Genomic DNA, 19130 nt, shown 5'->3' with positions numbered 1-19130 from the left:
GCTTCTACAGGTTGGCTGGTGGTTAATGAAGTTTTTATTTTCACATCTAACGATACATTACGGTACATTTCTTTTTGTGGGATTGTATAAAGCACATAGTTCATCACAAGTCTGTAGGATCGAGAGCACAATAACAGTCTGCATGTTACATATAAAGTGCTCTATTTTTGCAATTTATTTGACTTTTTTTATTTTGTTTTTTTGTTAAATAAAACTAATTCTCAATCATTGTTTTGTCTTTTACCTTCCTAAGGGACAGTTATGTTATTTGAACAGGTGGATTTTGACATTCTAAAAAGAGACATATTGTATAGTACATGTACAAGCATGATAGTAACCTATGATTATATTGAGACATGAGACAGATTAAATGTACAACTAACATGAAAGTCCAGATTTGCTATCACATATCAAGGTCTTGGATGTGGATTGAATGTAATATTCGTATGCCAAAGCCAACATTCACATGCTGTATGTGTTTCGTATCGTCTACAAACTACTGTTTTCTCCAATCAATCACTCCACTATTAATGCATGTCACCCTGATTTGGGTTTGGTGACAGAACAGCTTTCAGTCTATATTTTTGCATCCCAAACATACCCAGAGATGCTGTGTTCTAGATGCCAAATCTACTGGCTTGGGATAAAGTGAATCATTTGGCAAGTTAACCAATATCTGCACTAAAGTCTGAACTTGTAAGGGCTTCAGTCGGATAAGCTCCCTTTAGTCTGCTTACATTACAGGGCACAGAGGGCAGTGAGATGAGTATTTGGGACAATTGCAGTGGAGAATGATGAATGTCTACACTGTAGTATTCTTTTAAGTGGTTCCCTGGGAACCACCCAAACGCTAAATGTTTCCCCTACTTTGCTGGTTCAAAATAGAAAGTAAATTTATATTAAAAACACATGTTGGCAGCTTTTTCTTCTGATTATGTCACTTGTGGTCACTACTGTAAAAGGCATTTGTCTTTGGCTATGGAGAGAAAAGGTTGTTTGTGAATCAACCTGCATAATCTCTTGTTGAGAGATTAGAGTGGATTTCCTTGTAAATAAAACAACAAAATGATATGTATTCCATGTTCAATTTGATCTTTTTAAAGAGATACATACATTTGATTCTCATTGTTTGTGCAGTTCAGTTGGGCTCACAGACCCACCCAAGCTAACCACCAATATGAACACCCTCATCCATAATGCATCCTTAATGATTGACACTTTGTTCACCTCACCCCCATCAGTGTTTTGCCATCTATAATGCACTACAGTCAGCAGTCACTTACACAGGTTGAATCGACAAGTGGTGTATCATCAATACCTTTCAAGTAGTCTTGTAGAGACTGGGATGTAATATAGCCTAATACATTCAAAACATAAGGTTTTATATTAGCTCATATCTATGAAATGTTACAGGAGAATTCCGGGGTAAATAACATGTCCAGTTTCAATAGAGACGTTGACATCAAAAACACAATACAATCTGCATTGTATTGTAAAACAAGGCACAAAGGCAAAGCAGAGACCAGAGAAACAGGCTTCTCCAGTAATTGGTCATCATGGTTTCTTTAGCCTTTCAGTACAGGACCCAAATGACAAGATCGTAATCTCATTTTAGAACTCGGCTCACCAATGTATTGCCTCTTCATCAAGCGAGAACCAACCACACAGTAAAATCTTTAGCGTTCATTTATCAATTTGCAACTCAGGAGAGTGTACATAAGTGTCTCATTTGGGTACATTTGTACACTCTCAGAATTAAATTAACACTGAGGGTGCAGAGATAATAAACCTGGTTATACAACAGATGAGTCATTTTCATCCTGTCCTCAGTCTACACAGATACCTAATTTGTCAATGACACAACACTAAAAATACCTGACACCCTTTTAAAAAGAGAGACTAAGCAATGTGTGTGTAGCAAGCTTTGACATCAGTATGGAAAAGCACTGCAACCAACTAACTTTGGTATGTTGCCCTTCTACAGCTAGCATCCACATTCCATTCTAAAGAACTGCAACATTCTACACATTACAATCACATCCGGCAGAGAGCAAACATGCCTTAATCATGCTAATGTTATTTCTTTGCTTTTTGTACATGCTGTAATTGTACAAAGAGTAATATTCCAACATTTGGCTTTGACTAATGAACAAACTGTAGGTAATTTTCTGGGAGTCATTTGAAAATAAGAAGATTTTTCAACAAGAAACTTTCATTATTTTAAATATGTGCCAATTTCTTTCCAACATCATCAGCACCGTTGTTGAAACGTGACTCTATTCATACTGGCATGCCATAGTACTAGTGCATCATGGCCCCTGAGGCAAAAGATGCAGTCATCCAGGTGAAACCCAGGTGACAAATGACACCTGTTCTCTTAAGGGGGGGTTGGAAAGCTATCATCTGTATCTTCTCCTCACCTCACTCTTTGCATATGGCCGCCGTGTCCCCATTGGCCGGTGCGGTGACAAAGGGGTGGAGTATAATCTCACACCACCCAGAAACAAGTGAGGATTGGCCACAGAAATGGCAAAGGGGAAGTGAATAATTGGACAGATATTCCTGTGTCAGGCCACCTAGCAGGGAACTAAAGTCCCTGATGATAAAGTAATAACATCAATAGGCTTTCTTGTCTCAACCTGGCAACCGAAAGCCAAACAAACGTAACCACATTGTCTGTCTCCAGGGGGGACGAGGATACACTTGATTCATTGTTGAGCCAAATCAAACATCGTGTAGCAAAGACACTTGTTATCTTTCAATACTCTTGTATTTTTCTAGTACATTCGCTTGGGCATCTCTGTGGGGCCTCTCTTTATCACTTACAGAACTAACACCCACAGCTATCGTCATAGTGCATATCATTGAAAACCATTCTAATATCACTTTCACTGTAACGTGCTAAGCTGAACTCAGCTGACCCAGACAATGTCTCATAACACTGTGCTTTATAGGAACGTTATAAGATTGCGATGCTGATGCATACAGTATGTGACTGACAACCCACTGCAGTGATTCTAATGCAGTGGTTTCCAACCTGTGGGCTGGGGCCCACTGGTGGGCTGCAAGGGTATTGTAAGTGGGCCCTCAAAACAATAAGATTCGGCTGCCATGTTAAGTGGTCAGATGGGTGGACCACTATTAACACTTTCAAGTGGACCCTGATCAAGAAAGGTTTAGGAATCGCTGTTCTAATGGAATTCACTTCAGAGCTGGCTTTCCTAAAAAATCACACCAAGAAGAGGATCTTGGATTATCTTCAAGATGCTTTTTGGACCCCCACCTCACCTTATCCCAGTACATCTGCACTTGGAGAAAGGCACTATATAAACGCACCATTTAGATTTATCAAACCAAAACACATCATTTGAAGTCAAAAGTTGAGTCATATATTTAAAATGTTTTATTTATTAGTTCTATAGGCACTTGTTGAATTTTGTTCACAACGAGATCAGCTCCAGGAAGTGTTATAGGGCCCCTCATTATGATTGGTTGCAATTAAGTGAGTAAGTGAAACCAGGACCCACTGTTATAGCGACATATTAAATACTGCTGTATGTGTTATAGTATAAACCTCATTAACAGTATAATATAGTTAGTAGTCCTGTATAGAGTATATCACATAATAATGATAATACATTTTATTTGTAACACTTTTCACACATCTTAAAGTGCTGCAGGGTTTTAAAACATTGGCATAAAAACAGCAACAGAAAAAAACACATCATAAGACCCGGTTAAAAGTAGGTTAAAAACTAGGCAACTAGGCTGTAAAATCAAGCCAAAGAAAAAAAGACCCAAGGATAAAACTAAGAAACGCTTTGTTAAAAAGATAGGGTTTTAATCCATTTTGTAAAATCTACACTAGCCTGTATACAGTAAATAATCTGCCTGTATATATAATATGTATACTAGACCTCTGGTATAATATCAGTGTTCATTTTGTTCACTAAGACTAAGACTAAAAGACTTTTGATATTTAGTCGACTAAGACTAGACTAAGACTAAACAATTTCAGATGACTAAAATAGGACTAAAACAAAATGGTGCGTTATTCAAAAGACTAAGACTAAGACTAAATCTGAATTTGCTGTCAAAATTAACACTGTATATAGGCCTACCTGTATACATACTAGACCTGTAGGCTATATATAACACCCTGCATTTAGACTATAATGTATACAGTATAATTATATACTAGACCTATATAATCTATGCTAAACCTGTATAGCAGGAACATGACTTGAACTTCAGACTCAGGGAAGTTAATTAAATATTGCGAGGAGCAATCCTCTCGTCTTGCCAGGTGGTTGGTGACTGGTCCTGAAGTTGACATACTTCACTGCTAAGCAGGCAGCAGGTCTGGAGACCAAGATGACACAAGGCAGGATCACACAGCATACTGTTAAGTTTATTAAGCACATACAGAGAATATGATACGCTTGCAGAGGTGGCCGGAAGATATGATGTGTCATGCCTGATAGAGCTAAGCTAGACAAGGCAGGACAGGACCATACTGTATGCTGGGCATACAGTGATAAAGAGAAAGATAAACATGCATCATTATCACAGTTTAAGAATGATTAGGTATAGTTATAAGATTGTCAGATGAATTGTACTTCAACAACTTGATCCTGTCTCCTGATCAAGCAGAACATGTCACAAACATATCTACTGTATATGCACAAATTGTATCTATATGCACAAACATATCTGGTCACAGAATGTAGCAAGAGTTGTGGTAGGTATAGGCTAGTGTTGATGTTTTGACGTGGAAATCCTTGCTTTACAATTTATGGACTCCAGTCTTTAAGTCTAGCGGAATTGAAACTCTCAAAAGATCAGATAAACCTGGACTCAGATGCAATATAAAATGTTAATAGAAAGATTTATTTACAGCGCTGTAACATTCACACATCAGACATGTTGTTCCAGCAAGGTACAAGATAGACTGACTCGCTCTTCCCTGACGGTCAGCTCATAATTGGCTAAAGGAAAACATAATATATTTGATGTCCTCTCCTGAGCTTGTTAGTGCTAAAACATATCTCGCCTGCACAGCCATAAAACAAAGGGGCCGCTGACTTACTGGCAGCTCAGCAACTGTGACCTGCCGACCTGAACTCTGAACTGACCTGACCTGAACCCTTTTCCGGCTTTATCATCAGCTGGTGTTTTAGGCCCATGTTCTCAGCTCTCAAACTCAAGCTAGCAACACAGACTAATCAATGCTAAGCAATATGTTAAGTTCATCAGTTTGCATCAAATAAAAACACAACAACTCCTGTTGCTTTGGTTTGCTTTGCTGTTGTTGTTTTAAGTCAAAATGTTGGCCAATGATGCAACCCTTGAGTCAATATGCAATATTTCAGAAAAAGTGAGCCAAAAGCCATAATGACATTAATGTTACAGCTCATACTCTCGCAATTTTTTAGTTTTACAACTATTTCTTTCTCTTTCTTTCTTTCTTTCTTTCTTTCTTTCTTTCTTTCTTTCTTTTTCTTTCTTTCTTTCTTTCTTTCTTTCTTTCTTTCTAGCTCAGATCCTGATGCCTCTTATTAGATTTATGGCATCCAGATAGCAAAAAACAAGCTTATGTGTTCACATTAACTTGTTTTCAATCATCAGACATAGCCTCAAGTGTAGCCTACATTTGTAAATGGCTCCAATGTGATGTGTATGTTATCACACACTGTCTTCCTACACGTTGCTGATAAGAACCAGACATAGTTGGTCTGGATAAGGGGTTTTAGGGCAAAACATGATAATACGAGTCTGTTCCGCATGGTTCTCCTAGTGGGTTGAGCAATTATTGCACAAGGGCATTGGCCATTAGCATATGCAGACAGTGATGAAAGCGTTTTTCACTTTCCCAAAATGTAAGCCGTTTATTAGCGTTTTTGTGTAAACACCGGAAAGAATCTCCGGTGTTGACACAAAAAAAGGCAGGCTTTGGATATCATCTCCATAGCACTGGCTTGGGATTTGGCAAAGATGGGGAAACATCCAGATCTCTGTGACTCATCATGTAAGAAAGACTGTCAGCCATGCACTCATGGAGTGCAGCCAGTTCACAAAAAGAAAGAAAGAGGATACGTATGCAGCAATGTCAAGTGAGCCCACAAGTAATGTAACACTTCTGAATCCCACCGACAACCGCCTCGTTCCCAGCCTCACTCATCTGCGAAGAGAAGACGACTAGGCAAGGACTGTGAAAGCAGTCCATGTGTTCATCGCAGCTATAGGCCAACACATAGGCCTAAAGAAATAGAGTCATAAACTGCACTCTAATCTATCTACTACTACCGACCATAGGTGGCAGCCAGGCATCCTGCTTTGCAAAAGGGCCCAGTTCTCCCACAGGAGAGGCCTGTTGGCCAGGTCAATCAGAATACTAATTCCCATTAGTATATCCCCACTTCCTGGTCCAATCAGGTGCCCCTGGTTTGACATAGCCTCGTTCCCAGCCTTACTAATCTGCGAAGAGAAAAGCCTGGTCAGGTCCTGGTTTCTCTGTAGGCTACTACATTTGTGTCAAACCCACCTGGTTTGGCACAAATGTAGTACAGGGCAACCAGGAGACTTACTCTAAGACTCAGTGGTAACCAACCGGTCGATCGCGATCGACATGTCGATCTTCAAAGCCTTCACAGTCGATCAGTCAAACTTTGGGACAGACACAGCCCGTCGCACCCGTTCATTTCAATGAAAGTTTTTGACGACGTGGCTGGCAGCCGCAACTGTGAGCCAATCAGATCTCATAAAACATGTGGATTAGTCCAAAGATGGAGGGGCTGCTCATATACTATGTATGCTATGGACAAAGGTTTGATTTAGAGTCTTTGTCCACCATTGAAGACTACCTCCTCATAAAGTCAAAGGGTTGTGCTCCTGCAGATTATCAAAGCCATGGCAAAATGGTGGGCTACCGACGTGTAATCATCACCAAAACGAGGCCAAGCATCCATCCATAAAGTCCTAGCAAGGGACCCCAAAACAAAACAAAAAACCTCTGACTCCCCAACTTCACACACGAGCCAGTGACTGCATTAGTCCATGGCTGTGTGTGCCTTTCATTCAAGAGTTTGTACAAACATTGATTGATTGATTGATTGATGTACTTTATTTAGTAAGACATGAGAACAGTACATGACAGTACATAACAGTACATGGAAGTACAAATTCGCAATACAAGGTCTACTAAACTGGATAGCTCATTAAGCACTTAGCTTAATTGGTCATTTTCAATGGGGTGCAGGGGTTGGAGAGTGGAGTAGGCCACTTCTTAAATCTATAAGGTGTATTTGTTCATGGACACTACAATACTCTACATTTCCCTCATTATATTTGACAGAATTTCAATACAAATGTAAGAAAGACAAGGTAAAATACAATTAAATTACCACCTGCCCCCTAAAAAGGACACCTTTTGATTCTGAGAGCATACCCCAAGCAGTGGTGTAAAGTAACTAAGTACATTTACTCAAGTACTGTACTTGTACTGTACAATTTTGAGGTATTTTTACTTTACTGGAGTATTTCAAATTTTCAGTACTTTTACTTCAACTCCACTATGCCTCAGAGGTAAATATTATACTTTTACTCCACTACAATTATTTGAAAACTTTACTTGTTAAAACATAACAACAATAACATAATAGACGTGAGTACTTTTTCCACCACTGGCCCCAAAGCCTCTTTGGGCCCTGTCTGTGCATGTGATGCACACAGACATAATTAAGCCACCCAAAAACCAAAACAGTAGAAACCGTCATGTGTTAATTTATAGCGCCCTCTTGTGGGTATAATGGTGCAGTACAGTGGCCCTGTCCAATCCAGGTGAGAACGCCTTTGTCAATGTTTTACCTGGATCTGGTGACGTCAAGTCGACACACGACCTCCCCAGGAAAAGAAACGGAGGAATCCATGATCACCTTTAGCTTTATAGGAATTTTTGTGATCTCCATGGCGGAAACAAATTCAAATTAATTCAGGTTTGACAGGACATTAACCTTTACTTTACAGAGTCAGTTTACAGATCAGAAAGCAGTAATAGTCCTGAAGACAATGTCTGCCTCGGCTGTTTTCGTGCTGGATTTGAAAGGAAAGGTAAGATCAATTCTGATTATTGATAGTGGATGTAGGAGGCATTAGTAGGCCTGTTGACAGCCTGATCTATGATATGTCAAACAAAAAGTCTCTTAGTCGGTTTTGTTCTAAGTTGATGCAAGTTTAACTGTTGCTTTAACTGCGAACTATCAGTCAGTGGCTTTCTGTGTGGTTAATAATTAATGAATATCTCGCCACAGTGTTATTCATCATCGGCCCTTAATTGTCACTTCCAGGTTGCAGTCTGTTGCTTGTCGAAAATAACTGATCTGCAAGCTGACAACGCGTCACGGTGCAACACTCTGTCAGCTTGTAGGTCTGTTGTTTTTGACAAGCGACAACGCCTCGTGATGGATGGAAATGGAATATAATTATAAAAATTGAAAGTGACCTGCGTCAGAACTCTCCTCAACCCCCGAATGATTTCATTTCATAGTTACTGCTGTAACTGTTATAATATTGCACGAGAAAACAATCATCCTTTGTCTCTTGCCCCGCAGAACAATGTAATTTAAGATGTAGCCTAGGTAACGGCGTTGGGCGTTCTTTAAGGATATGAGAGGAAGTAATGTAGATACACGGTAGACGTGGTTTCAGGTAACTGAGAAACCTCTCTAGTCTCTGCATCAAATATTTCAATATAAGAGAGAGAGAGAGAGAGAGAGAGAGAGAGAGAGAGAGAGAGAGAGAGGAAGTAGTATTTTGCTCAAATGCATTACTAAATGCATTGAGTTAATTTCACTGAAGGCCAGCGTGACCGCAGTTTAATTTCCTCCACTGTATCTATCCATTTAGAATAGTAAGGAGTACTGTTGTTTCATTCATAGCTGAGGGATAGATTGAGTAATGCACACTGCTACACACCCATCACTCAACAGTCACAGCAGATTGTAGGTAAATATTTGCATGGATTTGGTCACCCATTTCCATGTTTTTGTTCAGTCACATTCTGACACATCCAAGTAAAGGCAGGTCAAGTCTGATTTGTGAAGCATATTTCATGTGCTGAGATGTTTCAATTTACCCTTTGAGCCCTTTTGCAGAGGGTGAGCAGTCTACATTCCTTAATAGCAGGAGCACATGATCCCACAGGCTGGGTTCTAGGGCTGCAGCTATCAAATATTTTCTTAGCGAGTGTTCTATCGCTAACCTTTTAGATTAAATGAATAATCGTGAAGCATATGTTTTTTCTCTTTGTATTTTATATCAGCGAATCGACACAGTTTTTTATAATCAACTAAATTGTCTAACCACTTCAACACTTTTTTTTATACTTCGATGCGATACATTGTGCACTTGTAGATCTGTTATTTTTTTAAATATTTGAAAAATATTGCCCCCCCCGCGCCCCCATTTATTATTTTATTATATCGATATTTTTTTATAATCGATTAGTTCCCTAAAGGTTTTATCTAATGCATCACTGAAGAACTATTACAATGTTATGTGTACATATCACCATTTTGCAGAATGCAGATGTTAAGTTTTCACTTGCAATCAGATTTTTCACCTCACGTGCTATTATGGTATTTCAAACTGTGTTGCAAAAAAGGTGTGAGTCATTCTAAATTCATAACAGTTGCTAACTGTCTCCCTGAAATGGTCCATCACTGCTAAATTATTGTTCTTATTGGTAATTATGTAATGAACTAAGATTATGTACTGTAGCTGTCTGATAATAACCATGTGATGTTATTTTCCCTCCTCAGGTATTGATTTGTCGGAATTACAAAGGAGATGTGGACATGGCAGAAATTGACCACTTCCTGCCTTTACTAATGCAACAGGAAGAGGAAGGGCTTATTTGTCCAATAATGTCCCGTGGCAACGTTCACTTCTTGTGGATCAAGCACAGCAATTTATACTGTATCTTTTTCTTGTTACTGTCACTCACTGCTATGGTGTTGAGGGCCTCATAATCATAATACACAAAATGTATTTGGCACTAGTTCAGTTGGTACTTTTTGTTTTTAATAAGAGGTCTCCCTCAAATTAAATTATAATATTTTATATAATTAAATATTAGTGGGTGATCATTTTGACTTTAATAGTAAAATAGAAAATATGTACAATACTCCTTGACGTGACCTTTCTAGTGGTGGCCACTACGAACAAGAACGCCAATGCTTCTCTTGTGTACTCCTTCCTCTACAAACTAGTTGAGGTGAGTCAAGCTTATGTAGCAAGCGTGTGGCATTCTTCTTATTGATGATTTGATTGGTAAATTGTATTGTGTGGGAAACAAACATCAACCAAACAGCTCTCTTGTCCATCTTCCAAAGTTGTAAAGCTGTCATTTGGGTTGTATAGCACCCTGATGTGTGTTGTGTGTAACGTAGGTGTTCACAGAGTACTTTAAGGAGCTGGAGGAGGAGAGCATTCAGGACAACTTTGTGGTCGTCTATGAGCTGCTAGATGAGCTAATGGACTTTGGCTTCCCCCAGACCACCGAGAGCAAGATCTTACAAGAGTGAGACTCTGTCAGACGTACAGTACATAAACACAAAACAGAGCTTATATAGAGCCAGACCCATATATCGTTTTTTTCAATCGGTATTTTCAATTATGCGGTCGATGTGTATTTCCCAATTGTTCGTATTATGGGCCTGTCATTATTATAGGAGACATTTTGTTAGTAATTTGTTTATTTTTTATATGTTGCATATACGTTAAATGTTCTTAAATAGAAACTTTATAGCAGCCCTATGTAACTGTTTTTTAATTAATACATTTTAATTTTGTGTATGTTAATACAATATAACTTATACAATTGGGGTGGTTGTGTTTTGTCTCCCTGCTTCTATTGAGACATTTAGATTGTGTAAAAGGTCATGTCTCACCCAGACACAGGGTCTGACACAAATTCTGACCCAACGGTCAAGATTACATTTATTTACTATTAGCTCAAAGGTAGAAAAAAAATGTCAGCACTTCGCAGGAAAGGGTTCAAATCCAGGGTAGAATAGGAAAGTTACATGTGCAGCTTTAGTCAGATATGAGGTTTTCAAAATGATTAGAAATGTTGCACTTTTTCACAAAATGTCAATCAAAATTGTAATCATGGTCTAGGATTCTCCCAAATTGGCATCAGACCCAAAATGCACACAAAACAGATCTTATATAATGATATGTAATGGAAGGTTATGCACACATACAGCTAACCCATAACATTCATAACCCTGGTAATTTATGGATATATTTAGAGGGGTGCTGGTCAAAAAAACAAACAAACAAACAAACAAAACCAAAAAAAAGCATTTAAGAGCTATATCCTCTGTGCAGGTACATCACCCAGGAGGGTGCCAAGCTGGAGGTCACCAAAACCAAGGTGCCGACCACTGTCACTAATGCTGTGTCCTGGAGGTCTGAGGGCATCAAGTACAAGAAGAATGAGGTCTTTATTGATGTCATTGAATCCATCAATGTGCTGGTAAGCTGGGATAGGATGTGGTTTATTGATCTGTGTTTGTCTCATGAGAGAGAGAGACAGCATCACGGCAGTAATGTCAAAGCAAAGAAGACCTTACTTAATGCATGCGATTACACAAAAATACTTGCACACAAAAATACTTATTATTTAGTCATTATTACAATGATGAAGATGATAATGATTATTAATATTAGTACGTACACTATAATTACGTCTTCATTACGTAATTTGGAAATTTAAATTTATTTTTGTTATCATTATCTGGTGATTCTTCAGTGTTTATCAAATTATTCTGTTTGGTGAATCAAATGATTCAACACTTGTTTGCTTCCAGGTGAATGCTAATGGCAGTGTGATGAGCAGTGACATCGTAGGCAGCATCAAGCTGAAGACCATGTTGTCTGGGATGCCTGAACTACGACTGGGCCTTAATGATCGAGTCCTCTTTGCTCTCACTGGACGTATGTAACACATGCACGCTCACACACACGCACGCACGCACGCACGCACGCACGCACGCACGCACGCACGCACGCGCGCACGCGCGCACACACACACACGCACACACGCACACACACACACACACACACACACACACACACACACACACACACACACACACACACACACACACACACAATGGCATTGTTTGTGATTATTCTTTGAGCACCAGTAGGGGTCACTGTTGTCTCTTTTACTGACAATCATTATCATGTACTGTAGTTTCCATGAAGTTTGCCTTTTTTGCATTTAGGTGACAAAGGAAAAACCGTGACCATGGAAGACGTGAAGTTCCATCAGTGTGTGCGCCTCTCACGATTTGAAAGTGACCGAACCATCTCCTTCATCCCCCCAGATGGAGAGTCTGAACTCATGTCCTACCGCATCAACACTCATGTCAGTCCCATTCTGTCCCTCATGGTCACACATCATCATTTAGATGTATCATCTAGTACTAAATGCATGATATTTATATGAATAGAGAGTTCTGATCAAATGAACGCATTCAAGTGAGACATTTCTTGATGCACAATGGCTATTGTTACTAATAATTAGTGTGTTAGAATACATACAGCATATAAGATAACTCATGAGATCATAAGTTAAGCTTTGATTTAAGGCAAGCCATTTAATACTGAACTTTGTATTCCACACCAATATCTCTCAGAGATTAGCCACATCTTCTCAACCACTTAAACCCTATATACATTTTTGCTGAATGTTTGCTAGTGTTATATATATGTCTCATTTGTTGATAACCAGGATGTAATCGATTAATAGTGGCATGGTTGAATGTTCTGAAGAATAACGTGATTTTGTTAGAACCAAATGAGCAAACATACCATTCATGAGGCTTTTTAGGTCCTATTAATAACATGACTCAAATTGTATACTGTAACTGTCTCGATTCAGAATCTCCTTAAAACCACTTAAGCCCTATTTTATACTTGATTGTATAGCAGTGTCACAGAAAAACAGCTAAAACAGGTTTTTGAAAATCTTTGGAACGTTTTGAAAATATTTTAAACATTTTGACATTTTTCAGATAATGACAGGCCCAAAATTAGCCTGGTAAACCCTCCCTCCGGAAATCTCATTTCAATTCGATTTAATCGAATTGAAATGAGATTTCCGGAGGGAGGGTTTACCAGGCTAGCCCAAAATAGGGATGCCAGGTTGAAAGTCATTAATTAAGCTGCACTCTTTCTCACACAGGTCAAGCCTCTGATATGGATTGAATCAGTGATAGAGAAATTCTCTCACAGTAGAGTGGAAATTATGGTCAAGGTACAGTATTACAGTACATTACTCAATAAAAAAGGAGGAGTGGATAAAATAATAATTAGTTATTTGTTTGACATGTACATAGAAAAGAAAAATGGATCAAACAAATGAATGTATGTGAGGCTGAACTTATTGTTGTTCTTGTTCTTGTTATTTACTAGGCTAAGGGCCAGTTCAAAAAACAGTCTGTGGCCAATAATGTGGAGGTGATAGTGCCTGTACCCAGTGATGCAGACTCACCCAAGTTCAAAACCAGCACAGGCCACGCCAAATACGTCCCAGAGAAGAACATAGTAGTGTGGACCATCAAATCTTTCCCTGTAAGAAGTCCACTTCATCGTCCCTCCTCTATACAGCTATCTGTCCTTTCCTGTCTGTCTATTACTCTGTTTATCGTGGCATTCGAGTCCCACTGGTGGTGTGGTTGTCAGTTTCTGAGTTTAACACAGTGTGGGTTCATGTAGCGGAGCAGATAAGTGCTACGATCTTTCAATTTATGATAAAAGCGTGAAAATTGGCGTGAGCAGTCTCCATGGGTCACTTGACAAGAATATTGTCTGAGCCATTTGTAATTTCAAGATGGTGGCCATTTTTCAAGATGGCCGACACCTTAGTGGGCAGTTAAGTGATATGATGGTTTATTTGGTGATACAAGCATGAAAATTGGCAGGCGCAGTCTCTGTGGGTCACTTGACAATAGGCCACCCACAGCTATTTGAAATTTCAAGATGGCGGCCATTTTTCAAGATGGCCAACACTTTAGTGGAGCAATTAAGTTATATAATGGTTTATTTGGTGATACAAGCATGAACATTGGCATGAGCAGTCTCTCTGGGTCACTTGACAATAGGCCACCCACAGCTACTTCAAATTTCAAGATGGCGGCCATTTTTCAAGATGGCCAACACTTTAGGGGAGCAATTAAGTTATATAATGGTTTATTTGGTGATACAAGCATTACATTTGGCATGAGCAGTCTCTAAGGGTTGCTTGACAAGAAAACACTCCCAGCCACTTGAAATTTCTATTTTCAAGATGGTCGCCCCCTGGATCCTCAAAAGATACACTTTCTCATAGAAATGTATGTTTTTTTTTTTCATTAAGGACGATTATTATTATTATTATTATTATTATTATTATTATTATTATTATTATTATTATTATGCTAAAACAGTTGTGTTGATTTGTTGATCATAGATAGATTAGATAAGAGTGAATATCTGCACTACCAGGGCACACTGGTGATATATCACTGCTGTTAAACCTCAGAGTGGGGTTCAATGTCAGCTAATTGAAAGTTAGTATCCCAAATGCTGTCTAATTTACCCCAAAACAGTTAGATAGCCGCACCTGAATTGACAGGTTGTGCCAGCGCGGGAGAGCCGAGCCAAGGTTAATGGGGTTTTAATTAACCGGATGGTGTACAGATCGCATGGGATTTAAATGGCATTGGATGAACGATCGGACTAAGTGTTGGGTTAAGGCACAAACTTAGCTGTATCCCATACATCAAAGTGCTTGGTAAAAGGTGGTAAAAGGATAAACCCTCTGCCTCTGCCTATGCTGCAGACATGGCAGAAGCCATCATAACAGTTGTGAAAACTAACTGGGACAGATGTTTCATTTGTCAGCAGGTCACCAAGGAAAAACTCATTCAGCCAAGTTTATTCAACAGAGAGCACGATCGTACTGGTCATGATACCATTGCAAGAAATGTTCCATTATTTCATAAGATTAATGCTCTGCCTATCTTACTTAGTCCAACCCGACTAGATGAAGGTGATGGCATAGAAAGCACATTGACAAGAAACAGAGCAACATATCATTCAAGCTGTTCAACAACACAGAGCTGGAAAGGGCCCAAAAGAGAGCATCTACATCTGCTGAAGACACTGAAGATACCAAAGATATCCATGTCAAGAGACTAAGAAGATCTAATGTATGACCGGTCCAGTGATGTCACAACTGTGAACGAGGCCAGGCTTGATCTCTTTGCCAGAAAGCAAAGACGATATGACTTGATCCTGCCAACTCAAGCAGCACTCAAAGAGCATGCCAAACGTGCTTCTTATGAGGCTGGATACGTGTGGGGACAGGCATTGAAGCGACCTCCACAAATGCCGAGCCCATCTGACTAGGGATGGGTGGAACAGGACGAGAAGTGGAAAGTCTTCTGGACTCCACTTCCACCTATTGCGGAGAGTTGTTGGGAGTTGACCAAATGTGGGTGCACCAAGGCATGTACTGGAAGGTGTAAGTGCTTCAGATATGGACCAGTTTCACATGCCTATGTAATTGCCCCTGCTAGAACCTATTTGCATGTTTATTTTGCCAGAGTTATTCCCCGTTGTCCTCTGTGTTTTCAAGTGTAGGCCTATGGCTCGGCTTCCCCTCGCCACATCGGCGCATCATGTTTTACTTTGTATCTAGTCTATTACTGTGTAATTTTCAGTTGTTACTTTGTAACATTGCTTCCACTACCCTCCACTGCCATATCTAACAGTGAAGCACATTTTCAGTTTAGTTCCTTAGTATAGTTTGTCATGGTTCCGTGGCTATTGCCATTCAGTGTTAGCCATTGCTCATAATTTTGGAGCACTGTCCGTTCAGCACCACAACTGTGCTTATCAGCACCACAACTGTGTTAATTTATTCATCTTATTTTTTGTTTCCCCACCCCTTAGTATCTATTTGACACATGTAATGGCTGTTAGTTTAAAAAAATATATATATATATATTATCCTCCCTTGTGACTGTTACCTTGTCGTGGTAAGGGAGCTTGTGTAAGCCTACCTCAGTGAACCCTGAGAGCTATGCTGGTGGGAGGCAACTCCTGACAGGTTTTACCAAACTGGACAGCTTGTGGGCGAGGAGTCAGACAAAACACAGTCAAACAACCTCTCTTGACAGAGCTTTTTGAGGAACCCAATACATTTCTATGAGAAAAGGTATCATTTAAGGATCCACATGGCGGACGGCAGACATCTTGAAATTTCAAGTGGCTGTGGGCGGTTTCTTGTCAAATGACCTTTTGAGACGGCTCATGGCAATTTTCATGCTTGTATCACCAACTAAATGATTTCTTAAGCTTAACTGCTCCAGTAAGGTGGTGGCCATCTTGAAAAATGGCCGCCATTTTGAAATTTTAAGTAGCTGTGGGTGGCTTATTGTCAAGTGACCCACAGAGACTGCTCATGCCAATTTTCATGCTTGTATCACCAAATAAACCATCATATCACTTAACTGCCCACTAAGGTATCGGCCATCTTGAAAAATGGCCGCCATCTTGAAATTACAAATGGCTCAGACAATATTCTTGTCAAGTGACCCATGGAGACTGCTCATGCCAATTTTCACGCTTTTATCATCAACTGAAAGATTCTGCCAGAAAAAAGCATTTAGCCGCTCCACTAATGTCCAATAGCTATGTAGGGGTTAGTCCTATTTCTTAATGTTGTGGGGTTTGAGTCCCCCTAGAGGTGTGGGTTTGGGTCCCACATCTTTATCTCTCTTTAAATATTTTTTTTTATGCCATTGAATGCCTTTTTATCTTATGTGAACTTGTGAAGAACTTTGAACTGCTTTTGTTTATGAAACATACATACTGTAAACTTGCCTTGCCTTATTTCAAGATGTAGACGGTAGGCAATCTCTATATATATTTATATATTTATTTATCTATGTATGTATCCATCTGTCCATCCATACAGGGAGGTAAAGAGTTTCTGATGAGGGCTCATTTCGGTCTGCCCAGTGTGGAGAATGATGAAAAGGAGGGAAAGCCACCCATCACTGTTAATTTTGAGATTCCATACTTCACAGTCTCTGGGATACAGGTGTGTGTCATGTGTGAAGTGTGCAGGGTTGACCCTTTTTTATCCCATTTCACCTTATACACAGCGGAAGGTGGAGAGTTCATTTAACTCTGAGATCTTACGGGTAAAATATTTTTTTACACTCCGAGTGTACTACAGTATATGTGCCTAATTCAAGTTCATGTTCAATGCAATTCTATCGATGTCTGTAGCCTTTTCAGAATGCATGAGAGTTCTTTTATCTTTACATGGCTAATATTATATAATGATACCGTGGCAGCAGTTAAAGGAAACGCCATGGAGGTTGATGTATATATATTTGGCTCTATCCAGCACCTGAGAAGTGCAATGTTATGCACAGGACATGCAAAACCTATAACCTATATTGCAGAGTGAAGTTAACGGAAAAGCTGATGATCAGATTAGACTAATTTGGTTAGGTAAAACACTCTTGCCTTAACATCTGTGTCTTTCACTAGGTGCGGTATATGAAGATAATTGAAAAAAGTGGTTATCAGGCGTTACCATGGGTCCGCTACATCACACAGAGTGGAGGTAGGATTAAACCTCCATACTTAACATAAGAGCTATAGTATTTGTGGTAAATGATGGTGAGAAGTATGGTGTTAATACAGTATATAACATGGTAGTAATAATATATTTTGCTTTACATTTTGTCTCTTTCTTTAGATTACCAACTAAGGACAAACACTTAAAACCGCTCAGCTATTCCTCACCTCCTGACTTCCATAAATTTGCTCATCAGTTAATGAAATTGCACTCCAAATGAATGTCTTTAACTTGTACTTGTGTGCTTTAAGTCAAATATTTTGCAACCCTTGTTTTATTAGAATAGTATTCATCTTGATTTTAATGTTGTCGTTGTAAGACTGTTTGAAATTATTAAACATGATGAAATGACTTATTTTAAATATATTAAACATGATGAAATGACTTATTTTTAAATATTTGATGAAGATTGGGTTTTCTGTAACTCAATCTTTGCTTCTGTAATTCTGGATAGTGTTTGGGTCAACTGATCGAGTAGGCACCTAAACCTGGTTGGCACCTCAATATTAAATTGGCAATTGTTTCCAAAGTGTAAAACAATAAAATAAATAAATGTATGTTTTGGAAAATAGTAAGAAATAATGTAAAGTACACATGATTTGAACATGCATGGTACATCATTATCAGACATAAATCTACCCTTAAACTTCTTGTTTATGCCCAAATTGACTGGCTATCCAGAGGCTTTGTAGCAATTGTACCCAGAGTTCTCAGGTGCCCACTCTTTCGGTTACCTGGTTCAACCACTTTTACTAGTTGATGGGAGTCCCCCAGGGGGCTCCATTCTCTCCTTTGTTTCCCTCTTCTACACTCAATTATCTTTGGAATAGCATGTATATGAAGAATGTTTTGCAGATTTTTTGGCTTTTGCCCCAGAATACAAATAAATAGGACACTATGATTCATGTTAAGGGTAGTAGCAGTGGTTGTAAGCTTATTATATAGACTAGGGTCCATTTAAAATGTAAACGTACACCGCCTTTCTTCATACCTGCTTTTGTAGTTTTACTATCAAAGGTCAGAGTATATGAATGAACTGCTGTTTGAAGACGTTCAACGTATGCGAATAGCCCGCTTTCTGCGCTCCGCGCTCTCATTGGTCAACCACCGCTGTCATATGATTGCTGTTGCCCAGCGTTGCCAGATTTTGTGAGAGAAATAAGCATTGAAATAAGCATTGAAAATAGACGATAAAAAAAAAATCTGTCTGTTGTTTATCACAACACCACACCACTGCCCACTGTCTTAACACGCCGAGGAAGGCTTGACGCCGAAACGCTCTTATTTAAAAAGTACCAATAGGTTTGTTTTTTAACTAGCAGTCTCTTGGCTAGGGGGCTCAATGGTTGGTCCGGTTGAGGGGGCGTTACCCCCTCCCCCTCCCCCCGTGACGCCGGGCCTCCACGATGGCATGAAAATA

The 19130-nt window shown here is 39.3% G+C and overlaps 1 protein-coding gene across 1 annotated transcript; it reads left to right on the top strand.

The window, feature by feature from the left end:
- Nucleotides 1-7881: 7881 nt before the first annotated feature.
- On the top strand, nucleotides 7882-18046 carry ap1m2 (adaptor related protein complex 1 subunit mu 2). The gene is made up of 12 exons (XM_084080919.1): nucleotides 7882-8109; nucleotides 9819-9975; nucleotides 10206-10273; nucleotides 10449-10579; nucleotides 11392-11539; nucleotides 11874-12000; nucleotides 12294-12436; nucleotides 13256-13327; nucleotides 13486-13644; nucleotides 17036-17161; nucleotides 17620-17695; nucleotides 17831-18046. The coding sequence occupies exons 1-12, from the start codon at nucleotides 8068-8070 to the stop codon at nucleotides 17854-17856; spliced, it is 1275 nt and encodes a 424-aa protein (XP_083937045.1). The 5' UTR covers nucleotides 7882-8067; the 3' UTR covers nucleotides 17857-18046.
- Nucleotides 18047-19130: the final 1084 nt, after the last annotated feature.

This window comes from Gymnoscopelus microlampas (genome assembly GCF_963454915.1).
Source record: "Gymnoscopelus microlampas genome assembly, chromosome: 2".
NCBI classification, from domain to species: Eukaryota; Metazoa; Chordata; class Actinopteri; order Myctophiformes; family Myctophidae; genus Gymnoscopelus; species Gymnoscopelus microlampas.
Note: the sequence above shows the minus strand (reverse complement) of the source record. Positions and strands in the feature narration are given on the sequence as shown.